This window comes from Mustela erminea, chromosome 19 (assembly GCF_009829155.1).
Source record: "Mustela erminea isolate mMusErm1 chromosome 19, mMusErm1.Pri, whole genome shotgun sequence".
In the NCBI taxonomy this organism is placed as follows: domain Eukaryota; kingdom Metazoa; phylum Chordata; class Mammalia; order Carnivora; family Mustelidae; genus Mustela; species Mustela erminea.
This window is the reverse complement of record NC_045632.1, coordinates 33,730,105-33,757,205: the sequence shown is the minus strand read 5'-3', so window position 1 is coordinate 33,757,205 and position 27,101 is coordinate 33,730,105. Positions and strand designations below refer to the sequence as shown.

General features: G+C 42.8%; 1 protein-coding gene across 4 annotated transcripts in view; it reads right to left on the bottom strand.

The window, feature by feature from the left end:
* The window catches only part of NUP93 (nucleoporin 93), a 110,262-nt gene that overhangs the window by 17,802 nt on the left and 65,359 nt on the right, over positions 1–27,101 (bottom strand). For 3 of the 4 annotated variants that reach the window (XM_032323987.1, XM_032323988.1, XM_032323990.1), the window contains 5 exons: positions 20,287–20,349; positions 15,222–15,350; positions 3,814–3,888; positions 1,684–1,773; positions 38–177 (listed from right to left, as the gene is read on the bottom strand). In XM_032323987.1, coding sequence (XP_032179878.1) covers positions 38–177; positions 1,684–1,773; positions 3,814–3,888; positions 15,222–15,350; positions 20,287–20,349 — 497 coding nt within the window. Of the gene's footprint in view, positions 1–37; positions 178–1,683; positions 1,774–3,813; positions 3,889–15,221; positions 15,351–20,286; positions 20,350–23,114; positions 23,137–27,101 lie in introns of those variants that run through there. The other variant, XM_032323989.1, reaches the window with a different exon arrangement.

The window sequence follows — 27,101 nt, the reverse complement described above, 5'->3', positions numbered from 1 at the left end:
GGGACTGTGAAGCCAACCGCGCCCACTGCCACCTTACCTCTGCTCGAGGTATGCCAAGGCCTGCTTCACAAACTCCATGCGCACCTCCACGCTGTTGCGGCTCTTCAGGGCATCACTCGCCGGCACCAACAACACATCTGTCATTTGTTTCACCATGGTCCACAGGTCAGAGATGTTCTGCACGTAAAAGAGACTGCACGTGACAATGCTGCAGGGCCGGAGAAGCAGCCTGGCTCTTCACGGCTCTGAGCTCAGAGGTAGAGAAGGCAGGGCAAGGGAGAGGTTACTAGTTTCCATCTGAGGCCCACAGGCTCAAGCTCGCACGCAAGACACACCTCAGCCCTGCCGCGCGCCCCTGTCCCCAGCCGGCTTTCAGAGCACTGACTGTGCCAGGTCCACCATAACCACCCACAGGATGAAGACTGCACAACAGTAAAAGCAACACTGAATTCCAGGGGGTCATCCCTCACAGAGGGTGAATACATGTATGACTGTCCAAAGCCCTAGAAGTATCAACTCAAGTAGCTGCATTTCAGTCCTTACAAGGTTGTTTGAGTTTCTTAAGGCTTAAAATACAGTTTAACCTAAATAATACAGGTTTTGTCTCTCAGAGACTCTCCAGGGGCCACTGGTCTGACCCCACCTTTGTGTCTCAGCCTCCCATCCTCCTTCCCACCCACTCCCTTCAAGAGACGCCTCCGTGCCAGCCTCCCAGGACAGGAACGCCATTCTCTCCATGTTATCACCACACAGATGGGACTCCATCTCCCCAGAATCCTCCTGGCTGTAAATCTCTCCTTATAAATGGATTCCCTAAATGCTCTGCAATATTCTAAAGTTAAGAATCCTGGAAGGCAGCACACTGGAGAAAAGCAGGTGTACACTTTTTCCAAAGGAGGAGAGAAAATCCTGTTCTGTCTCCCACAGAAACTAAAACTGTAGAAAATCCACCCAAATGTGACTCTTTCTAGGTGGAGATGGTAGATGGATTCTTAACTTTTTTCTTTGGATTTAGTTGCACTGCTTTATATTTTACTGTCTAAAAAAAAAAAAAAAATCAGAGGCATCTTTGAGGACCATCATCTTTCTCCTGCTCCCCATCTGTGTATGAGTATTTGCTTCCATTATATCCTTCCCTCTTTTTCCCATTCCTCCTGGCCACCTACCCATCCACCCATCCATCCACTTTCTTCCCCCTAAGGGGAGAAAATTGACCACAGATAAGAACTGGGGGACAGGAATAAGCAATAAAGACAGGGAGTCAGGGAAGCAGCGGCCTATAAGCACGCACCTAAAGACCACGCCTGAGTAACGTTGAAGGGGCTCCCTGATGTGAAAACCACATCACCTTTACAGTTCGGCTCATGCAGAACGGCCTGGTATTTTGAGGAGGAAAACCAGTGAGTCCTGACTGGACTTCAAAGCAATACAGCTCAGGGAGACCTCCTGTGACCATTAATTGATCCCGGCTGGGCCTTCTAAAGATGCATTAAAAATACATGTACGTGGCATCATCATCAAAATCCACCCAAAGTTATTTAAAATAAAACTCTGAAGGACAGTTAACATTTTATTCCACGGAGCAGGGCGTCTCTTGAGCACAGCTCTGCACCATCAGCGAGCTGCTAATCCCATCTGAACAGCTGACGCAGCATTTCTCCCTGGGTTAGCTCCGGGCACTACCTTATCATCCAGCTCCGCCACCGAAGCACAGAGTTCCACCAGGTTAGGCTGCAGGTGTCCATTTACAATCTTCTCGTTATAGATATAAATCTGAAATAAAAGGCAAAATAAATGGCACAATTTCTATTTTCTCCTCTCCTTTTTAAAACCCCTTGAGGCAGTTCTGAAGCCGGCTTCTGCCCAAAGATCACGAGAAGCTTCAGCCAAGCTTTCCTTCCTCAATATGGCTGAGCCATCCATTCTGCCTGGAGGGCGAGGCCTCTGGCCAGCTTCCCAGATATGCCTTTGAAATTCATGCGGCAGCACCAACACAACAAACAGAGCTGCTACCCTGGCCTTCCTAAGAGCTGAAGAGTGGAAGGAGGGTGGTCTTGGTAGAAGAGGACCACAGGCAATGCCGGGCCTCTCTGCCCACCAGACCCTCTGCCCCAGCAAGTGAGGGCCAAAGGGGAAGATGAGATATTGGGAAGACTTCCACTGCTGCTGCCAAAGAACCTGAGGCAGAGTCTGGTAATCCTTCTGGCAAAAGGACTGAAAGGCCCCAAGCCAGGGCTGGTGGACTGAGAGAGTAGTGTCAGGCTGCAGCCCTCCACGCGGGTTAGAAGAGCAGCTGCTGCATGTCCGGGGTACCAATTTTCTCCAGGAAAGAATCCCTGCTCCTTAGGAACATTTTCTTTAAGAAAAAGTAACTACGTGATGTTTAAGGTATGGGAAAACCACTCTTACTTTGATTTTTATTTTAAAAAAACTACAATAGTGATGGTAAAAACTTGTAGGTTCTATACTCTTTGCATCTGAAGTCCCTGTCCTACCAAGCACTGAACAAGGTAGTGAGATTAGACAAATCAGGACCCCACTGAACCTTATTTCCCTCTACTTTATCTGGGGGGATGGTATCACGTAGCCTCCAGGAGCATTACAATGATGAAATAAAATGGTTTTTAAACTACAACGTGGTGGTTATTCACTCAATGTGCATTTATCAGGAGCCTTCCCTTTGCAATGAACTTTGTTCAACACAAAGATTCTCTCTCCACTGAAGGGGACAACCCTATAAAGAGATATATGACATGGTATCCTAAATCTAGAAAATGTTAGTTTCATGGAGTCTTAATTTCAAAGATACAGAAGAGACAGTTTCTCTACTCACAAGCTTATTATTTCATTAGACCTGAGCTCTGGTGGTGGCTGTGGCAATGGGAGGAGTCATCCACATAACAAAGGTGAAATTTAAAGGATGGATGGGTGCCTGGGTGGGCCAGTCGGTTAAGTGTCTGCCTTCAGCTCAGGTCATGATCCCAGGCTCCTGGGATCAAGTCCCAAATCAGGCTCCCTCAACCTGCTTCTCCCTCTGCCTCTCTCTCTCTCTCATGAATAAATAAATAAAACCTTAAAAAAAAAAAAAAAAGATGGAGATGCAGCAGGGAGAAAGAGAGAAATCTAAATCTGTTTTCCCTTCAATCTTGACACTATTTTGTGCGGAAGAACAGCAAATGATAATGAAACACACAGGCAGCCAGCACGATTTTACTCAAAAAGTCAATTCCAGGTGTGTCCTGTCTCCTCAGGGCAGTTTCAGTCCAACAGCCCCTGTGCTTACCACTAAGCATCTCAGTCCATCTCTATGCTACTGCATAACCATGATATACAACCAGAACCACAACCCCCAAAATACAGGAGCTTCTCCAGGACCATATCTGAGAGTGGTAAGTGCACCATGCTTACCAAAGCAGAAAAGCATTTAGAAAATTTCTATCAACAAGGGGTGAAGAAAGATTTCTCATAATACCATCAGCCTACCAGGTAACTCAGTTAATAGAGAGCTCCATTCGCTAAGCAGTGCAATTACCTGAGGCTTTACTGTACATGGGCTACTGCCAAATGCAAAATGCGATGCGTTGGTCAGTGTAGAGGGCAGATTTCCATTTCCCTAAGTCAAATGTGAGGCATTTTGTTACCCAATTTGATGGAATTCTCCAGTGACCCAGGTAGTAAAATATTAACCATCCTCTGAAGGAAAACCCAATTTGTTTTCAAGGTCTGACTTTCACATGAAGTCTTGGTTCTCTTTTACTCCCCAGAGTGCTCACATAAAACTTTCCTGGGTCTGATCTCTGAGAGCATGCTCACCTGCCGGGCGTAGGCCATCTCAATGCTATCCAGAGAACTTCGACCAGGGGGTCCCACATCACTGATGTAGCTTGGCTGTAGGTAAATAAACATGCAGCGTTGTGATTAAGAACATCATTTAATCATGTAAAGAAAAAAAATATCTTACACTTGTCTTTAACAAAGCTATGAGAAGTCTCTTTCATACTAAGACTTCTTCAAAATGAGGAATTAGGGGGTTTCAATAGGACAAAACTCGCATCCCATGAATACACAAGAAGAGAGCAGACATGAGACCCAACTCAAAAAAAATGGGAGGCTAGAGAGGCCGTAAGGATATCTCAATGACTGCTCCTGGAAATTCACATCTTTCCAACAATCGAATCAGTTTCAAGCCCCATTTCCACCCCATCCTCTCCCTCCATGTCTTCACACCAATGAAGCCATAATTATCTGTGGGCCTCCTGTTTCCATCAGTCATATCAGATAGCTGAGAGACTAAAGTGTAAAGGGTTACAATTCAGACATTTCTTTTTTTTTTTTTTTTAAAGATTTTATTTATTTATTTGACAGACAGAGATCACAAGTAGGCAGAGAGGCAGGCAGAGAGAGAGAGAGGAAGCAGGCTCCCCGCCGAGCAGAGAGCCCAACGCGGGACTCAATCCCAGGGCCCTGAGATCATGACCTGAGCCGAAGGCAGAGCCTCAACCCACTGAGCCACCCAGGTGCCCCAATTCAGACATTTCTAATCCAAAACCCACCCTAAGAGAACAGCTGCTGATTAACTTTATATATCTGAAGACACAAAGCTGGTCTAAGTTGGGCAGTCATTGATTCATTCAGCAAACATTTGCTAAGCGCCCGCCACATGCAGAGCTGTGAGCAAGTCCATCCCCACCGGGATGACAACAGGGCTGCCCATGGAGCCTGGCCCCAAAGAGCTTCCCATCTATGGGGAGAGTTAGACACAAACATATGGAAAAGTTTATTAGACTTTTTTTTAAATAAAGACTAAAGTTAATCTTGAGTTAAGCTTCGTTTCCTACTGTGAACAAGTATGGGTCAAAACTAGGTATATCCTATTAGGTATATTCTTAAATTTCTACATTAGTTTATACTATACTATAGCAAATTCTTTTATATTTCTTCCATTGAAAGAAAATTCAATGCTGTATTCTCTAAAACAAAACGAAACCAAAAAAAGGAGTTTAAAGCAAGCAGGTTTTCTGGGAAACCAACAGAAGACAGCAGGAAAACTTCTTGGCACTAGCAAAGCTGGCAAAAGGAGCATTTGTGTGGGCAAGTGCTGGGAGTAGGGTGCAGAGGAGAGGGGGAGGAGGCAGAAGGGTGAAGTTCTGAAGAGTGGGTGCTGAGCTGGCAGGACACCTGGGTTCCGGGAGGGCCACTTTACTCCCTGATTTGGGGCTCTGGAGCAGAGCGCATTCTCTTGGAGCCTCAGCTTCTCCTCAGTCGAATGAAGCAGGTGTCCCAGACAACCTCGGAAGGTCCTCCTTGGCTCTGATTTTCAGCAGTCACTGCTATTAAAAGCCTGAAACAGTTTACTGACCTTGGCAGATGCTGCTATTGACTGACCCAATGATCATTTCAAATCCCCACCTCTTACCTCCACTCCCTGCCACCTTTCCGTCCAGCGTATGGAGTTTAAGACACCTAATGGTATGTTGGTCAATGTTTTACCACCAGCTTGGGGAAGGGGCCTGAGGTGTAGTGAGTGTCTGCTGGTTTCTGTGATGTACAGATTCCCACCATGGCAGATGTCAAGCTATCCCAAGGAGTATCAGCTAGACTGCCAACTTTCTGGAAGTTTACCTCTACACACTATTGAATATACCCTTCCCCGGCTCCTGCTGCAGGTGGGATCGGCAGTGAGCCCTAGTTGTGGCCTATGAGATGAAGCACAAGTCTGCCGTACATTTTGTGGACAGCTTCTGCTCTTCCTGATGAAGGGAAAATGAAGAGTGTGGAATGGCCTTTCAGGCCCCCTCGGCACTCCCCAGTGTGATAGGACACACAGAGCTGCGGCAGCCATCCTGTGAGCTAAAGCACGTGAGGTGCCACGGAGGGTGGCATGCACAGACAGCCAGGCGCTGGGCCCGAAAGCCGCACACAACAACTGAATGAAGGCCCACACTCTCTCCACACCCACAGACTTCTTGTTAGGCGAGAAAAAAGAAACCCTTATTCAAGCCGCCAAAACTGGTCTTCTGTTACTCACAGCAGAAAGCATTCCTGTCCGAAATACAGAATTAGTGAGAAGCACCAGGTGACAATGACGGCTACAGTTACCGAGTACTACTGTGCACCAAGCACTGTCTGAATTCCCACAACCCTTATAATGCACTTTTACTATGTCAACTTTACAGATGAAGACACTAAAGCAAAAAGCAGCTTGCCACAGTTACTCCAACAGGAGGCAAGGCAGCCATGGTCAGAGCACAGTCTGGCTCCTCCGGGTCAGTCAGAGCGCCCCAGGGCAACTTTCCAAGGACAGCCATCAAAGACCAAGAGGGCCGTGGGTAGCAACCCTGGCTCCACTACTCACTACCACGTGATCTTGCTCACACACAGTGCTTCGTTGGAGCCTTGGTTTCTTTAGCTGCAAGACAGGAGCGGTAATGGTAACCACCTCGGGTTTGTGACCGAGATGAAGCAAGGAGAAAAACAGTACTTACCTCACAGCACGGTTGTGAGGAATAAGTAGAAAGAACTCAGCACAGGGCCAAAAGCTGGCCCCAAAACACTATTGCCATCTTTTAAACAAAAACATAAACACAGGAATAAACCCTACTGGACCGATGTGGACACTATAGAAACTAACCTAAAATATTTTACTTTGTGCTGGCTGAAAATTCTCATCTCATTTTTCTAAAATAAACACATATTCCTTGAATGAACAGAACCCTCCAGCAGCTCATCCTCTCCTTCTGTACTAATTCTGAGCGTTCCCAGTAACACAGAGTCGAGGACTGTTCTATTAGCCAGACAGCCACCCTTCTGGAACAGAACCAACCATATGAAAGTTGATGATCCCAAAGTCTTCTTAAAAAACAGAGCACTAAATCTATTAACTTCAGTAGCCTAATTGACTAGGAGGATAAAAAGGGGAACACAACACTAAAACACTTCTGCAAGGACATAGTTGTTTCGCAACATATACATAAACAGCCTTGAGAAATATGTTCCAGTACTAAAACCTAACTTTTAAAATTATCCATTTAAAAAGTAGTTGGTTTTCAGCCTTCAAATTTCCATTTAAATTAATTTTGCCTAATGCTCTTGTTTTCAAAGTTACCTTTCCTTCATTTGCCCTTGGCCATGTCTCCATCACACAGCACATAAAGTCAATTATCCCAGCCACAGGATGTGTACACGCACATTCCTGAGCCCAGGAACCAGCAAACATTCACTGGAATTTCAAGCCCAGGAGCTGCTTGAAAGCTGGGAGAGTAGCTGCCAGTATGTCGCGTGGGAGTAACATTCCAAACCCCTTGGACACTTGGGTCTCTTGGCACTGGGGCCTGATGGCACCACGATAGGAACAACTGGAGCAGGGAATCAGAGACCAGAAAGGCAGGGAAAATGGGAGGGCAAGGCCACAGAGGGCAGCAAGGGGCTCACCCAGGAGCCTGGAGATACACAGTAAGTGAAGAAAACAGCAGGGAGCACAGACATGAGAAGAGTCTTCTCAGAGTAGACAGCAACTCCAAAACAGTAAGAGAGCATTCCAGATCAAGTAGGAAGTGGCTGGAAGATGGCAGCAGGGAATCATTAAGTTTTGTTAACCAACCACTTTTGTGTAAAGAATATCCAGGTATAAATAAAACTCTTTTCCCAAGAAGGGCAAAAAATATATATATGCAAATACTACAAAAGTACCAAAGTTTTTATTTTCCAAGTATAATGTTTGGTTTTATATAAGCAAAATGGAACCAAAGTGATGAATTCACTATAGCTGGCTATAGAATCTGTACACAGAAGTCCAGTACTGGGGCACCTGGGTGGCTCAGTGGGTTAAAGCCTCTGCCTTCGGCTCAGGTCATGATCCCAGGGTCCTGGGATTGAACCCCACATCAGGCTCTCTACTCAGCAGGGAGCCTGCTTCCCCTTCTCTCTCTGCCTGCCTCTCTGCCTAATTGTGATCTCTCTCTCTGTTCAATAAATAAATAAAATCTTAAAAAAAAAAAAAGAAGAAGAAGTCCAGTACTACTAGAAAAAAAACACCAACTGGGGACCAGAAGACCCAGGTTCTAAATGCAACCCAACTGTGTGAGCTTTGGTAACTGATGTAGGAAAGATGATGTTAGGGTTCGAAGCCAATGGCCAAGAAAGAATTCTCGAGGTGTCTTTTGTGCAAAATGGGGGTTTATTAAAGCACCGGATGTGGGCAGAAAGAGCTGCTGTGGGGTTCCTGAGGGGTGGAATAATATACCTAAAAGTTGGGGGGGGCGGTTAAGGAAAAAAGGAGGTTTCAAAAGAACTTTCATATGCTAAAGAGGACCTACAAGATATGGAGGCCTTCCCATTGCCAAGTTAAGGTTGTTTCTCCACTCTAGCAAGGCATTAACTTTAAGATAGCTGGGAGATTCCTGAAAGAATGTCACACATGTCCCACCCTGGAGTGGGGGTTGCGGGGAGGTTGCAGGGCATCAGCTGATGCTTTGTCCTCGGCTTCCCTTCTGTTCCCTCATCAGTAATGACCTCTATCATTCTTCATGGACAAAGTGGTAAGGATTCTTGGGCCGTTTATACAATGAAATCTATAGAACCACTAAAAAATGGCAGACACCCACATGTACTAACCTAGAAAAGCCTCCAAAATAAGTTCCAAAAATTCAAAACGTAATGCTAAGTTGTAGGATCAAAAAGATAAAATTGTGTCATTTATGAAATGAACTGACACGGATCAGCTGGAGCTGTCTGTGTAACAGTGCACATGAACGCAGGAGAGGGAGCTGGCAGGACAGCTGGTGCGCGCCGCTGTGTGAGGTGATGCTTGGGTGTCCGGAGGAAGAGAGCGGCAGAGTTTCCGAAACTGCATCTATATCCTTCTACCATCGGAATACTGTGCAGGAAGATGCTCCTGTCTGATACATCATAACATGAAAATGAAGGGCTTATATGGGTTTTTAAAACTTCTTTTTGAAAGAATAGCAGAGCACTTTCTATACTTGAAATCCTACTCACATTCCAATATGTGAAACATATCGCCCCCCCAGGAAATGACCAGGGAACCATAAAATACAGTTTGGAATCATCTAGTCTAGTTTCCCAACTCAAACTCTGTTGGTTTCTATTTGACCACATTCCGCTGAATCTAATACATCATCTATTACAAGACATGTTATTTATGTACCACTAGGAAAGACAAAATGTTGTCAACTAAATTATGACACTGGATTTAAGACACACCCTGATTTCAAAGATCTTAAAATGCAGAAAAGTTCTGGGATTGGGAATTGATGAAATTTTGTATTATGTCAGTTATCAAAATGAGAAATTATATTCACTCACTGTTGGTATATCACAGTATGAAATGTTACCTTCACTATCTGCAATTAAGCTACAACTTAGCTTTTCAATGGAGCCTGTTGCTTGCTAGGCTGTCATTCCCCAGACAATACGTTAAGAAACCATTACTGGGGTGCCTGGGTGGCTCAGTCGGTTAAGTGTCTAATTTTTGGTTTCAGTGCAGGTCATGATCTCCCGAACAGAGCCCAGCATTGGGCTCTCTGCTCAGCAGGGAGTCTGCTTCCCCTCATGCTCTCTCTCTCTCTCTCTAATAAATATATAAATCTTTGGGGGAAAAAAACCCATCTACTGACTACATCTAATACCAATGCAGGCACCAGACCATACTGAAGTCAGATAAAAACTGACTTTTAAATACTGTTTTAAAAGTTGGCTAAGATATATCAAGGATTCCCAACACTGTTCAAACCCCGTGTGCTATCATGCGAGCAGCACAGCACTGGGGGTGTTCCTTCCACTAACCACAAGCAAGGATGGCACAGGGGTTCCAGAAGTCTTTCTTGCTTCAAAGCACATGGTTTTTATTCAGACCACAACTTGAAAAGTTATTAACAATTTTTCAATTCCTCTCTTCCTTTAAAAATTACACCTCTTTCTTCAATCATATCCTAAGGAAAGCAATTTCCCAAACTGAATTTGTGCTATAGAAGCATTATTTCCTTCTGAAAACTTGTTAGAAACAGGTATCATTGACATTTTGTTGCTCTTCTCAGGAGGCTTGGAGGTAAATGTTTTAGGAACTCACCATATCCTAGTTCATTTTTGCTTTTAAAAAAAGTCTCAAAGGGTGCCTGGGTGGTACAGTTTGTTAAGCCTCTGACTCATGATTTTGGCTCAGGTCGTGATCTCAGGATCATGAGATCAAGCCCACATGGGGTTCTGGGCTCAGGATGGAGTCTGCTTCAGAGTCTCCTTCTGCCCCCCCACCAACCCCTGTTGCCACACTCTTGCTCTCTCTAAAATAAACCAATCTTTAAAAAAAAAAAAAAGTGTCAGCTTTTCTTTATATTAAATTATCCAAATGTGAACATTTTGCTTCAAATGTAAGGTCAGTTCAAAATGATCAAAAGCCTCCTTCCTAAGTAATGACACTGGGTGCCAACAACCTTACTCTTGACAACAGAGTGCCTGGAGAAGAATGGTTTAGATGGCAAGTCATACTTCTTCAGTTATTTCTTCTACTTGTACACAAAAATTCCTTTCATTCCTAAAGGTTCTTTATAAATCGAGAGAAAGCCCTAAATAGGGACAGGTCCCTATTGAAATGATTAAAATAAATTTCACGTGTAGCTTACCAAGTACTAGCAGCCACCATAAATACTGCTCACATGTGCAGCGTGTGCACTCTCTGCCGTCACCCGGCGAGCCCCTTCACCCAGGTTCTACTTTCCTTACGACACTTCTTCCAGAGTGGCCATTTATAGGAAAGACACCCAGACCCAGAATTCCCAAGCCTCTGGCCTTCACACTTTGTGATCTCCTATAAATAGGGTAGAGGAAAATGCCTGCCCAAGTAGAAATAACATCACCTTTCCATTATTTTGAAGATTATAAGGAAAAAGCCTGTAGAAATGGCTAAATTGTAAAAGGGCAAAAAAAAAAAAAAAAACCAGGTATGGCAAGGATATGGAACAAATGGAATTCTCACCTACTGCTGGTGGGAGGGTACATGGATATAACCATTTTGGAAAATTGTTTGGCAGATTCTACCACTGATGAACACACATATATCCTCTGACCCAGCAATTTCCCTCTGAGCTGTACTCAACAGAGATGCAAACATATGTTCACCAAAAGACACGTACAAGAACGTTCACAATAGCACTATTCATAAAAGCAAAGAACTGGAAACTATCCAAATGTCCATCAACCCAAGGACAGATACGCAGATTGTAGTGATACTGCTCAGCCATGAGAATGAATGGTCCGCAGCTACATGCAATGATAAACAGAATGTTCAGCAAAAGAAGCCAGAAAGTAGAGTACATACTGCAGGATTTCATTTACATGAAATTCAAAAACAGCCCACATTAATCTATGATGTTAGAAGTCAGGACCAGGGTTCCCCTGGCGGTGATGGTTGAGAGGTAGTGACTAGAAGGGCACACAAGGAGGGTTGTCCGGGTACTGGTAATAACCTGTTTCTTCATCTGAGTGTGTCCCATTTGTGATACTTCACTGAGCTGCATACTTGTAATGTATACACTTCTCTTTATATATGTTATACTTCAGGAAAAAAGTTCAAAGCAAACAGCAACAAACAGCATAGGTCCAGAAAATGGTACTTCCTTAGAGGACCTGAAAGGAGAACCATCTGCATCCCTTGCCAGCTTTAGACAAAGTATTGATAACTCTCTTCCAAGGGGACTCGAGGTCAAGGAAGAAAAAGTCTACTAAATAGACATCTATTTTTAAGAGAAGAGCAATCAAAAAAGAACATCTCATTAGCAGCTTATAATTACTTTCAAATCCCAATACAGACCACAACCTATTAACACCATTTTAAAAAATGAAGTTTATAAAACCATGAGCTGTTCCACTTACCTGTCCAGACTCACAAGAAATTGGGAAAGAAACATTAGGCTGGCCAAGGGTTTTATACAGCCCTTCTTTCCCAAAGATCTGATCTTAGTCTTGGAACCTAAGAAATGTGCCACCGTGTCCTTAATGAGTAATTTCTCAAGACAAATGTCTTTAGTGTTTATCTGGGGGCCAATTTAATAGAAAAAACTGGTTTTTAAATCAGGAGCACATGTGTGGATACGGGATGTATGAAGTTACCCTGTAGGCATGACAATGCCAAACTTTTCACATTTGATCCAGACTTCAATGGAACGATGGTACAGAAACCAATAGTCCTGGGTTTCACCCGTTTATTATGTGTCTCTCTGAGCCTCAGCTGTCCTAGTTCTTGTGAGAAAAGAATCGTAGCTAGCCATGAAACAAATTCCAAGAAAAATGCTTACCAAAAAACATTGAAATGTCTTACACTATAATTTTTACAACATTGTAATTTTTAATCTGCACCTCTAAATCATCTGAAATGACTTGTTTTTATAACCATAGTAAGGGATGACCATTATGGGTCAGGTGTTTACATTATCACTAATCTTCCCAATAATCCCATTTTACCAGTAAAGATACTGAAGGTCCGCATGGTTAAGTCCCTTGAACAAGGTCTCAGAACTAGTGAGTGGTGAAGCAAGGATGTGACCCCAGGTCTGTTTACTCCTCAACAACAGAGTCATAACTGCGTGGCAAGTCATAGCTCCCCCTTGGCATAAAGGCAGACATGACAGATCAAGCAAGATGCTCTTTCCTGCCAATCCCACGATGCAGCCTCAAAGTCCCTCTCAGTAAGGGTCTCCAGGATACATGAAGTGAAAAAAGCAAGATACAGAACAGAGCGTAGAAAAAGCTAACTTTTGTATAAGAAGGAGGGGGGAAGATAAGAATGCACAGTCTCTTATATCTGTGTTCATATGAAGAAACACTGGAAATACACATAATAATAAGTAGTGATTACATCTGGGGGAGGCAAACCAGGGAGGGAAACAGCTTTTGGGGGACAGGGTACTTTAATTCTTGAATCACATAAATATAATGCCTTTTTAAAAATCATATTTTAGGGGCAGCCGGGTGGCTCAGTGGGTTAAGCCTCTGCCTTCAGCTCAGGTCATGATCTCAGGGTGCTGGGATTGAGCCCCGCATTGGGCTCTCTGCTTGGTGGGGAGCCTGCTTCCCCCTCTCTCTCTGCCTGCTGCTCTGCCTACTTGTGATCTCTCTGTCTCTGTCAAATAAATAAAATCTTAAAAAAAAAATCAGATTTTAGAGAGGAGAAAACCCTCAACACTACCACCAATCAATAAACACTGGCAATTAAAACAAACCCTATTTAACATACCCTCTCTAAAATCAGTGTCAACATATCTCTAATACTTCAGAGCCCAATGATTTGTTCAGCAAGTATTGCCTGAGCATCTGTTCCAGGCATTCATCTAGGCACTGCAGGGATGAGTAAAAATAAGACAGACAAAATCCTTACCTTCATAGAGCTTACCTTCTACTATGAGAAACAGGCACTAAGCAGTATAAAGACATGAAACATACACAATGGTACGTGGAAGGAAATGCTGAAAAGAAAAATACAGCAAGAAAAAGGGCTACAGGAAGTGTGGAAGAGAGAGGGGCTAGGTTAGAATTCAGATCTCAAGGCCTTGAAGGCCTCAGTGAGATGGCACTGGGTAAATATCTGAAGGAAGTGAGGGAGGTAGCCACACAGCTATTTGGGGGGAGAACATTCTCGGCAGAATCCAATAGGAAGCACGGAGGACCTGAGAGAGGAGCAAGCCTGCCAGCTCTGTTCAAGGAATCTGTTAAGGAGCGAGCATGGCTGCAGCAGAGAGAGCAATGGGAAGAGTGGAATGAGGTGAGCTCGGAGAGGAAACACCACCAGGTCACATGGGGACAGAGAGGTCATGGTGAAGACTTTGGCTTTCACTCCAAGGGAGGTAGGTGTCACTGGAGAATCCTAAGCAGAGGAGTGACCTGATCTAACCCGTGTTTTAACACAGTCATTCTGGTTGTGCTGAGAAGAGACTGCACAGGGCAAAAGGAGGAAGACTAGTGCAGCTGAGCAACTCTAAGATGCCCCCATCCCCGGCCAATCGCCACCTGCTCGGATTCAAGCTCTTGTATAATCTTCTCCCCAGGAGTATAGGCTGGATTTAGTGACTTACTTTGAACAAACAGAGGGGTTAAGATACTACTTTCATGATTAAGTCATAGAAGGACTGGTTTCTATCTAGGGAGCACTTTAGATCTCCCTCAGATATCCCATTCTTGCTCCGGGGTAAGCAAGTTATTATGTTGTAAGCAGCACAACAGAGAGACCCATGCGACAAGAACCTGATATCCCAGCCAAGGGCCATAGAAAACCTGAGGCTTGCCAAGAGCCACATGGAGGAAGCTTAGGAGTAGATCCTCCTGGAGTCGAATCTTGAAATGAGTATAGCTTCAGCTCACACTCTTAAGAAACCCTGAGCCAGAAATACCCAGCTAAGCTAAATGCTTGTTTGCAGCCACTATGGTTTGGAGTAATTTGTTAGACAGCCATAGAGTAAATAAAACCAGCAGTTAGAGGCTAGTTCAATAAGCTGAGAGAGGTGATGGTAGTTTGGACCAGAGTGTTAATGCTGGAGGTGTAAGAAGTGGGTGGAGTCTGGATGTGTAGTGAGAGTCAGGTTAACTGGACTTGCCAACATGTGAGACAGACTAGATGGGGAAAGGAGAGGACAAAAGTGAGTCTGAGGTTTTTGATCCAAGTAAGTGAAAAACTGGAACTGCCCTTTATAAAGATGATAAACTCTGTGAAATGAGAAGGCTGGCAGGCTGGCATGGGAAGGAGGTGGTGTATAGTTGCTCTCATGACCCAATTACAGACATGGAGAGCTTGAGATGGCTAGGACGCATCCAAGGAGAGCCAAGGACACTAGACAAATGAGTTTGGGGTGTAGGCCGGCAAGGTAGACCTGAATCTTCAGCACCGAAATGGCATTTAAAGCTACAAACCCAGATGAGATCAACCGAGCAGTGGCAGAATGAGAAAACACAGGTCAAGGATTGCGCCCGAGGATGCTCGAACATCTCGAGGTTAAGGAACCCGAGGAAAACTCAGCAAAAAAAGCTGAGCAGAAACAGCCAGACAGGCTGAAGGAAATCCTGGCAAATGTGGGCATCCTGGGGGCCAGGGGAAGAAAGTGTCTTCATGGGGAGATGGTGACCATCTGTGCCAAGACTGCCAGTAGTTGAGTTTATAGCTAAGCATTCCCGACCTCACATTTTTACTGGTAGTGGCTTATCTTTTGGATTCAACTTACCTCACTTTCTTGAGTGAAGTCCAAAGCATCTTCTCCTGATGCCAGCAGAGTGTGGAGAATTCGCTGTTTTACTTGCTCCCACTCGACCAGCATGGACTCTCGATGGTACTCCTCAGCCATGCCAAAGGTCTGTCAGAGAGGAACAGAGGCAGATGACTCATACAGGAAAACAACATAACTTCAAAGTTACTATTTCCTTCGAAGTTCAACAGAAACTCAAAGCCCTTCCAATGATCATCTTTCTGTAAGCAGAGCAAAAGCAACCAACTTAAAAATTATTCTTAAGAGTTTAACGCATTAAAAAAAATTGTTTTAATAGTGGTAAACACTTGTAAGATTTACTTCTTAAACCACTTTTGAGTGTACCGTTCAGTGCTATTAGTACACTCAGATATTGGGCAGCTACCATGGCCATACAATTCCACAGCTCTTTTCATCTTGTAAAACTGGAATCCTATCCCTAGTAAACAGACTCTCCACCCTCTCCTTCCCCCAGGCCCCAGGAACCACCACTCTACTTTCTGTCTCTCTGTTTTCAACTATTTCCAGGCTCTTTATAGAAGTACAATCAAACAGTGTTTGTCTTTTGGGATTGGCTTGTTCCATGCAGGATAATGTCCTCAAGGTTTGTCCGTGTTGTAGTATATGCAGAATTTCCTTCCTTTTTAAGGCTGAAAAACATTCCATTGTGTGTGTACCACATTTCGCTGATCCATCCATCTATCATGGACACTGGAGTTGGTTCCACTTGTTGGTTGTTTGAGTAATGTTGCTATAAACGTGGATGTTCAAATTTCTCTCCGAACTCCTGCTTTCAGTTCTTCAGGGTATATATACTCAGAAGTGGAACTGCTGGATCACGTAGTAATTCTGTGTCTAATTTTTTGATGGATTGAATAGTGTTGCCGTACAGGATGTACCCTTCTACATTTCCACCAACAGTGCACAAAGGCTCCAGCTTCTCCAGCTTCTCCACAGTTTTTCTCGGTTTTTCTTGGGGGGTTGCCATCCTAATAGGTTTGAGTTGATATCTCATGGTTTTGATTTATTTACATTCCCCTAATGATTAGTGCTTTTTATGTGCTCATTAAGATAAATACCTCTTTAAACCTCTGAAATTAGGCTACATTTTACAAGTGATAGCACATCACAGTTTAAAGTGAAGTACTTTTCCTTGGATTATAACAATCAGTGGTTTTTAGTAAACATCTAAGAAGAGACAAAAACAAAAGATTGTCTCAATGTCTTTATTTTTTAAGAGACAGTAATATTTTCATAGAAGGAAGTAAACCAGTAAAAGAGAAGTGGCACCTTCTACGATTAGGTCTCCTACCACTCTACCCAAAGTGATCACAGAAAGTCTGGCAACCCTTGAGCCTGTCTAATGCTAATACTAAAGGTTGCTGCCAAAACAAAGGTGCTCAGAAAGAAAAGGAAAAAGAAGAAGAAAAGAAAGGAGGGAGGAAGGGAGGGAAGAAGACAAGACAAAACAAAGCAAAACTTTCTTGAAGGAATGAAAGCGACTTATAGATACACTTACTCTTACCCTGTTACTCTTTAACTGGCAGACCAGGTTTCCCAACAGCTTCAGCCCACTTTCCAAAAAGCCATTTCATTTACAATCAGACTGGCATCTAATTAGGCAGCACCAGGGGAATGAGCATTAGTAATGCCTACTTTATTTTTGGCAACGCAGATAATTTATAATGATAATATCCATATACATGAGCCCTGGGAAACTGTCAGAAAAATCACATACACTCTTCCTACAAATGGGATGTTTGAGTATGGACAGTTACTTATTAAAATCTGGAAAAGACAGATAGCAAACACATAAAAATGATTGGGAAGAAGGCTAGGGTCGCCTGCAAGTCTGATTTTGGTCCATCTATCAACGAATCCCTTCTCTAGTTATGTATTTTGAAGAGACAAAGAGAAATGACAATCACAAACTTTAAAAACAGTCTTCTACCTGGTTTGCATCTCGCTGGAGTCAGGCAGAATGGAGTGTTCCAGTCAGTTAGACAGGAGTGAAAAAAAATACCCCGGGGGGGGAATCATTTTCTCTTATTACACTAGTGAACTTCAATATGAGAGCTATGCATTTTGCATAGAGAGAAGTATACCAGAACAGAAAGGCGGTATCATGCATAGGAGAAGGGGTGGTTTCCCTTGAAGATATCCAGAAATGGTGCACAAGTGAACCACAATTTCTTCTCAACTCTTCCTATTTAGTGGTCAGACCAACAACCTCTTCAGCTGGGAAAATGAAGGGCGATGTGGCACGAGGACAAGGGTGGGCAGAACTAGGGAGGTGGGGGGAAGGCTGGCAGACCACTTTCTGAGCGTGCAACAGGAGGGGAGGCACGGCCTAAGCTGTGGTACTGACCCAGGACAGCAGAGTGACACAGGAGTTTTTCTTAAGGTAAGTCCTCTGGCTGGGTAAAGAATGGCCTAACAGTAAAAGTAACTGAAGGAAACTGTTTACTATCCAGACACGCGGTTGATGAGACAGTGGGCTCAGACTTCCAGTGTCATTTAAGGGTTAGACTGACAAGAGTGGGAATTAACCAACACCTGTTAATCAGGCTGTCTACCTATGTGCCAAGAACTGTTGTTTCAAGAACACAGGAAGTACTCTGAAAACTGGCAGCTTTCTGGGCTCAAATCCTCAGATATATCTGAGCAGTGCCAGGCTACTCATTTAGAAACAGCCCACAACCTGAATGAACAGCACTGTGGTTCCTTTCGTCATTAGTGTGATAAGGAGCTTCAAATAAAAATAAATGGGCCAACATTAAAATTCTCTTCCTTTGACCACACAACCCCTAGCTTATCTTAATTACATTCCAGCTAATGAACATCTAATTTGTGGGCTAATCAGAGATGATCAGCCACCCATCTGCCCTATTCCAGCCTATTCCCTTCAGACCCACAACCGAACCACCAGATTAGGTGCAAAGAAGAATGCCAACTAGGAGAGCTAATGAATGAGATTCAACAGAGCTACTCATTGACAACGAAGAGGAGTGAAGTTCTGAGGCAAGATGAAAGGTAGGAACATCAGGGACAAGGAGAGGGATCCAAAGGAAGAGAAAAGGGACAACCTGGAAGGGTGTGTGGATGTGTAAAAATTAAAAGAAGGAAAGACAAACCACAGAAAATGACAAAGCAGTAGAGAAATTATAAATTACATGGGACTTTTTCAAGTTAGGTGTGGACATCTACCTCTCTGCAAACAGTGAAGAAAGGAAGGCAGGAAGAGAACTGGGCAACTGAATTAAAAACAGGTGGGGAACACTCAAACCCCTTTTTCATAAAGGGAATAGGGAAATATGCTTTGACTTCACACCCACTTATTGAGCTGTTGCTGGCTTTTAGAAACTCTACATATGTTCTGATAATGTTGTTCTGTTTTTGCTGGGACGCACCAAATGGAAAAAGATAGGACACATTTGTGGTTTTGAAGCTTGTTTTCTTGGCATTTCAGCAGGACATTGGCAAGTTATTCAAACATGAAATTACCACCAAAATGCCAGGAAGCCGCTCACCTTTTGTTTGAAAATAATTCTTGCTCAGTGGTAGTGTCCTAGTGTCCAGACAGGTGAAAGGTCTCTCCCGCAGGCCAGCTATAACACCGGAAAATCTCCCTCACAAACACATATGCACACATTTTGCACTGTGGTGTGTCACTTAGATGTTTTGGCTGGCTGCACATTTAGTCTCAGTATGGTACAGTGTTCAGAGACTGCCAATTCCAGAAACACATTCCGCAGGGTAAATGGATTAATAAGGCTCAGTGGCATTCGACAATCCTAATTTAATTTCACTGGTCCTTTACAGCAGGAGAATCGATGTTGGTGAGTAACTCACTCAAAGTGTGAAGAAAAAAGCCTTAAAAAAAATTTTTTTTTTCAAAACTGAATCAAGTGAATTTCTCTATTTCTAGGAATAAATACTATTGCCAAAAATGTACTTAATAAAATTTTAGTGATTTTTTTTTTACTCTGATAATTAAACATACCAATCATTTAAATTAATGCCTTTGGAACCTCTTCTTATAAATTAGAGTTGGCAAGCCCCCAGCTGCCCTCTCTCTCTCACATCGGCCATCCTGAGACAGTCCCCCACCAGCACAGAACATTTTAATAAAGCACACTGACAAACAGTTTTTTATTATTTTAAACTACATAAGTAATACATAAATATATTTCACTTGATATAGGAGTTATAAAGTAAACAGCGGGACAGAGGTTTCCCCTTCACCCCTATTCACTTCTACAAAGATAGCCACTGCAGACAGACTAGAGTGAACCCTCCCCAGCCTCCTTCCTGGGGAGAGCTGCATTTTTCAGAACCAACTTCACAAGACTGCTAACCTTCCTCCCCCACTCCCCAAAGGACTCCAGTGGCCTTAAAAAAAAAAAAAAAAAGAAAAGAAAAAGAAAATCTTACTCCGTAATGGGATCTTTTGGAAAAGTTTTATCTTCTAATTCTTGTCAGAAACAAATAGAGATAACGCATGTTAACGAACAATCTTTGAGTATCTTGAGGGAATGCCTGATGCAAAAATATTGCTCCACATATAATGGCTGCTCTGGCTGACTTCTTTATCATCCTTTGGAGAGCCAAGCTGGTTTCCTTCTTATTTTTTTTTTTAAGAGCTTGGGAAAATTTTTAATATAAAAGGTAACAGAGAAAGTCAAATTGTATGAAAAAAGGAAAAATTAAGGATAATTATCAATGATCATAATTGCTTTTCTGAACTGCTGATTCAACAGAAATCAAAATACCGTTTTATATACCCAAACGATGAAACGAACGAATTGTCTGGCCTTCCATAAGATTAATTTGATAATTAATTGGCAATTCTGTTTCAGATGCATTTCAGTCACTAAATACAAGTAGAGTTACAAGCATGATTATCTTCCTCAAAAACAGTTCCCGTAGAACTCCCTCTGGTGAATTAACTAAGTAGGAGAACTGGGCCTAGACACAGGCTCCTGCTTCCAGAACACTGCTGCCCTCACAATGGTGTCCATCCTCATTTGGGTTTCTTTCTTACCCTCTTCCGAGACTCCTCAATGGCAGACAGCAGGGCATTGTCCTTCTCATTCTTCAGGAAGCCCTAGGAAAGGGGGAGATATGACACAACTTAGGTTAAAATCAAACTTCAAATAATCAAAAGTACACTGGAGGGGAAAAAAAGCCATTAGGATATCTGCTATCCTGCCTACCTTCACCCTGACAGAAATTTCTTAACCCAGAAACATCAAAATAGATGGTTTTTCCAGGTGTTTCCCAATTTTTCTTTCATTTTTAGAGCACATGATGATTATTAGAGGCTAAAGTCTCCATGAAGCAGTAGCTCAAGTCCCACATCCTGTAAACATACAAAACGTGAACTAACAAAGACTGCCCTTCAGTATTTCTGAATGGCCCAGATTATAGACACAACTTTGACTACACAACAGTCATAGTTCTTCTAACTACCTTTAGTTTATATTTCTCTGTTACTTTTTCAATTCATTCTTCAGTTTCTTCCTAACATTACAGAAGCAGCACCATCCACTTGTCTGGGTATTTTCCACTTGTTGGTCAATGACTGGGATACTCCCCAAAACCAACCAACCAACCACACATTTCTGAGGGAGTTTTGCCATGTGCACTCCCTATTTCAGGCCTGATGACATTCACTGCTTGTTTAATACAGATGGGATGACCAGAAGACCAAGACTGGTTTGATATGCACAGAATAAATGCCCACAAAATGCAACTACAGAGTAATACAATGACAGACTTAGTTCCAAATCATGGTGCCTCTGTTTACTGATGGCATGAATTTAGCCAAGTCACTCAAACTCTCTCAACTTTAGTTCACCTATATATAAAATGAATAATAAATGAGATATGCAATCAAGCGCTTGACTCAAGGTTCGATACACTTATTAGAATCAATCAGATGTAGGGGTGTCTGGGTGGCTCAGTCTGTTAAGCATCTGACTCTTATCTCAGCGCAGGTGTCAATCTCAGGATCATAAGTTCAAGCCCCATGCCCAGCATGGAGCCTATTTAAAAAAAATAATAATAATCAATTAGGTTTAGATCTATTGGTGACATCAAAGAGGGAAATGCCCAGGAACATGAACTCTCTAGGGGAATATAAAACAAAGGAGAATTCAGATAAAGTTTTAAAGACATGCTAAATTTTAAAATCATCATTTGACAGTTTTGAAAACTTAGTTTAGTTAATTTCTGATCACCTAATATATATTAACAACTACAACATTTTAATATTATGTTATTCAAGCAGTCCCAGATATGAAATTGCCGAATCTCTAAAACAACACAAAACAAACATGGGGGGGGGGCACCACAACTGGAAATATAAATTTAAATAAACTATTAATCTTCATAGAGTCCCCTGATTTCTTATGTACTGACCCATGATTCTCCCACACCTGCTGTCACACCCCAACCTGGCGTGCACTGGACTGAACAAGGACAATGGCCAGCAGCCAAGGAAACGGTTCCCTCATAGGCTCCTCCAGGGCAGTCCCTGAGGCAGCTCTCGGACAGCTCTGAGGGCACAACATTAGGACTGCTCCAAATACCCACAGTGCTATTTGGTGGTGGGGTAGGGTGGGGAGAGGCGTTAGTCACTCACCTACTAATAATGCAATAGCCTCAATAAACCAGAGCACATAAAGTTAGGATCCCATATGGTCCACACAGAAGGAGGCGGCTTGTCACCACATCCTTGCTTCTGGCCATCTCTTGGGAGCCAGACAAAAGATGGGGAGGATTTTAAAAGATCCCATTTATACCCTTTCACAGCAAATCAATCAAGTCAACAAACCTTCATTATAATTTTACTTTCACAAGGCATCTTTAATGACTAAAGCTAAAGGTTTTAGTATCACAGTTTGTAAACAAAACTATGGAACTATCATTGCATGCTGCTCCCAAACAAATGGTAGGCACAGATTATGTTTTGTGGCACCTTTTCCTGGCTGCTTCTATGGGAGGTGGATTGTCTCTGCAAGCCACCTTTGGGGTAAGGGTGGGGGGTGATAACCACTGCCCAACAGGGCCTAGTCCTATTTTTTTCTTTCTAGTTGGGGGATGCTGTACCAAGTGGCCCATGCCCTTTCTGGGCTTCCTCTGCTCTTCCCAATGATCAGCCTGTCCCATTCCTTTGAGGTACCCATAGATACGTGTAACCAAGAGTGCGCGCGCGCACACACACACAATTAAAACACAAATGCAAAGCAATAACCAGACACGTCTGTTTAAAAGCAACTTAAGAAACACAATTCCAAATTTTCTAAGAAGTGAAATGTCAATCAGTGATGAAATAGAGAAAAAAAGATATTGCTTTAGGGGCAGATGATTCTTTTTGAAAATCCTCATTATAAACCCCCATTTCAAAAATCTCATTAATAAGTAAATCAAACACCTGTGCATGAGAATCAGTCTTTAGACAGCATCTACCCATGAACAAAGACCATGAGCCACTATGTACCTCAGAAATTGGGCTCTCTTGGTAGCACAAGCTGGGCCCACAAGACATACAGAGTTTGGATTTCAATTTTTTTTTAATTGTATTTATTTATTTGACAGACAGAGATCACAAGTAGGCAGAGAGGTAGGCAGAGAGAGGGGGGAAGCAGGCTCCCCGCTGAGCAGAGAGCCCGATGAGGGGCTCCATCCCAGGACCCTGGGATCACGACCCAAGCCGAAGGCAGAGGCTTTAACCACTGAGCCCCCCAGGTGCCCCTGGATTTCAATTTTTCACCCTTTATTCCTCTCTAAAATAGGCCACATATCACATTTTATTTAAAAACAAAACAAAAAACAAAACAAAAAAACCCACACACATTAGTGGCCTACCTTTTGAAAAGAATCTTTAACAGAATGTATACAGCCAGAACAGTGCTGGAGTCTGGGTGCCATCTAGTGGCAGTTACTCTCTTTGAAAGAATACACACCTTGAGGGAAAGTAACAAATTAAAGAACTAAATAGTTGGGCAGAAAAATACCTGCAGACACCCAAGTTTCCCATGGATCTCTCCCTTGACTTCCCTCTTCCATGTGTGTTTCCTTTCCTTCCCACTGCTTCTGGGAGGTGCCTTTCACACCCCACATCCCAGAGATATATTTTTAATAGCCATCAGAAAATGGGTTTTCCATAGGACTGAAGGAGTGAAGGGGAACCTGGGAGGTGCCTTTCTCAATGAAGATCCTGGTCACAGACAAGACCCAACACCCCACCTTCACTAGGAGATGCCAGCTGTCTAACTGTGACCCTCAGAGCACCGCATTACTAACATCCCCTCTTCTTGCCAACAAGCACTTTTAAATTGTTCATAGTCTCCCACCCAACCCGTCTACTGCTGGCCCGCTCAATAAAGAACATTCCATAAACATCTGCAGGCCTGCTAAGTAAGATAACCACTCCTGACTTCCCCATCTGTATACTTCTCCTCACTGCCAGAGTCCTGGAAACAGATCCTCTTCTAACCAGCTCCTTGAATGGGTTTTGGTTTCAAGCTTTCTGGAACATATAATAGCTCTCATTCAGGAAGCAATTAAGGGCCAGATACTGCTCTAAGCAATTCAAAGACGTTACTGCTAATCTTTTAAGAGTATGAAAGAACAGACATGATCACTCCACTCTCCTCTCACCTACCCCCTCTTCATTTTACAGGTGAGAAACAGAATCTCAGCATTTAACTAATTGGACCACAGTTTCCTAAGCAGGAAAAGGAAGATGCAGAATTCAAAGAGTTCCGACCCTCAAGAGACCCATCGTTTCCAAGATAATAAGGGAACACTACACTTTCCAATCAAGAAAATAAGGAAAAACTTCCTTTTCTCTCTAAAAAGAGAGAGTCCGGAAGGAAGCAAAATACTTTAAATTTGTTTTCTTCATTATCAGTTCCCCTTTACAAATGATGAATTTGAAGGCTCAGAGAACACTAACTCTTAGACCAGTACTAGTAAGGACTAACCCTTTCACTGTTACAGGGATCACTCTGCGTTAGACGTGCAATACACACATCTGCTTCTAGTCCTTGCTTTTAGGTCAGTACTAAACTGTTTCTCAGTGTTACTTAACTGGATCATACATTAAAGTATGTCCTTAATTAATAGAGGTTTAAATGTTGAAAGGGCCATTCAAGACGGTTTCTAGAGCTTTTACCAACTCTATAATGCTGTAGGGCCACACTAACATCATCTAGTTTGTAGACTCCAAATTTTCTGACCTCTTTTCTACCTTTCTGCATTCTATTATACTGTCTCCATGACAGCAAATCAAGGTAGAAATAAACAGATATTTTATGATTGCATATTTATTCCTTTCTTCCTCCAGCCTCATATAGTTAGGGAAGGAATGAAACAATAAATATTGAGTTCTTGGCAGTCCTTTAGAATGATGTTTTTCAAAATGTGGGTCAGAACTCGTAATTGGGTCATGAAATCGATCAGCATTTTTTTAAAGAAATGACATGCAACAGAGATATGTGGTATAGGTAAATACTGTTTTGTGAAACTTTTCTTCCAATTATGTATACATATTTGTATGTATGAAGTGGGTCCTGGTACAAAATATACCTCTTACTACAGGTCACAGACAAAAAGCAGAAATCACTGTTCTAGATGTCAATTCTTTGGCGTCCCAAAATAATATTACTATTTATTGCTGTGGAACAAATAAACACCATACATCTGCCCAAGCAGTAGCTCCAGCCATGTGTTCCATCTTTTTTTTTTTTTTTAAGTAGGCTCCTCGCCCAGCATGGAGCCCAATGCAGGGTTCGAACACAGGACACTGAGACCAAGACCAGAGCTGAGATCAAAAGTCAGATGCTTAACCAACAGAGCCACCCAGGCACACCCCATGTGTCCCACCTTGAACAGAAGAAGTGGGCTGCCCTGTAATGCACAAAGGTTTCTTTCACTATCTGAAAGTAGAACATTCCTTTGAAACCTTTCATAAGCCAAAAAGACATAAAGCAAAGAAGCAATTGCCATGAATACATAAGAAAAAATTTTTGAGTGTTCTCAGACCCCCCAAATAACCTCTCTTTAGCTTTTCTGACACCTAGAGTACATCTTATTAACGGGTGCACAAAATAAAACAAGATAAAGCACAGATGCTCACAGGTAGAGTTCAGAGCTATGGCGGCTACGGCTGAGATGCTCAGTGTGGCCGTGAGTAGAGGAGCTTGGGTGCTGCCGCTCTCCCTGCCGCCGCTCTCCCTGCTACTCCTCTCCCTGCTACTCCTCTGGGCATGTGCTGCTTCTATGCTACAAAACAAAAGCAGAAGGCTTTTTTGCTTTCCATCTTTTTCGTAAAAACAGAAGTCCACTTTGGATTTCTTTTGGTTAGCAAAAACAGGTACTAACGTAGGTCTTCTGTAAAAGCAAAGTGGCATAACACAAGCTTTTGTAAAGTATAGGGGATACCTCTACTAACCAAGAACAACCCAGAACATAACCACAGGTAACCCAATTCTCCTATCAAACGTGCGGTTACATCTCAGGGACCTGACAGCCACATTGGCTTTTAAATGGCTCACGCTGGGAAAGAAAGGCATGAAACGGCCTTTTTTTAGTCACCAGGCAGGCTGGGTTTCAGAATACAAGTGGCAGCTAACTCCTACTGCAGAAGAAGGGAGTGGGCACAAGGATGTTTGTTTTTGTCAAATGGCCAAATTCTCTTAGCTTATTTGCTTTCCAAAAGTGAAAACTGTAAGAAATAAGGGTCTCTGTGCGAAAAATTTCTGTATCCACTTCAGCTAGGAAAGTAAGATGGCAAAACAAGAGCTTACAGTGACTCTTTCACAGTTCTTTGCTTCCCACCCACAACAAATAAGTGATCTGCTGGACAGTTAGTTACATAAACAGAAGATTTTGAACACAGATTTCCTGACCATTAAAAAATAAAACAAAAAAGATAAAATAATTAGTCTAGCTTGGCCCCACAAAGCAAAAGCCATATTTTATATGGTCCTCAAAACACAAAAGACAATTCCGTGTCTCCACTCCTTCAACAGATCAACTGGGAATCTACTCTGACAGAATTTAAAGTGAAGCACAGTGGGCCACAGTGGGCCAGACTTTCTGTGAGAAGGTATCTGACATAAGACAAAAACACACAGTGAGTGCTTTAAAAGTTTTGTATCTCTCTCATTTAATACATAATGATATACCAACATTCCAAATCAAACTAACCCAAGTTAGCGGTGACAGCAGAAAATGGTCATCGTAGATGCAAAAAACATTGCCAAGATACAAGCAACAGCTAGGAACGCAAGGAAAAAGTAGAAGAAAACCAAGCAGACCAAAAAGTAAACTTAAAAACCAGAATAATCAAGAGGGTCTGCTCCAAGGTGGAAAGAACACTTCTAATAGGCACTGCAAGTGGCCGTTAGAACTTGAGATATTTTAGAGTCTGATTTCTAGAAACAACGGGGTGTGAGCTATATCCACTATGTGCTTCAGCTCATTCTAAGGAAAAATACCTCCTACTCCCTTAACCTTGCCTAAATGTCCCTTCTTCCCAATTTCTGAACAAACAACCTCTTCTGAAACCTTCTCTTGGGTGAAATGTTTAGAAGGTAAAGCTGCTACTTCAGGAGAAAGTGAGGAAGGACAAAGCGAGATGCTGTGTTCAGACGGGCACAACAGAAGCCCTGCCAGTGACTCAGAGGAGCCGCGGGCTTATCAGATGGTGCGGACACGCTTTTCATTAGCTCCCTTTGTGGCGCCTACAGAGAATGCCTCAAGGAATTTTCTGGTGCAGAGAGATGTTCATTACTGATAAAGCCTAAAAGATGAACAAAGAAATTTTTTAATTTAAATTTAAATTTT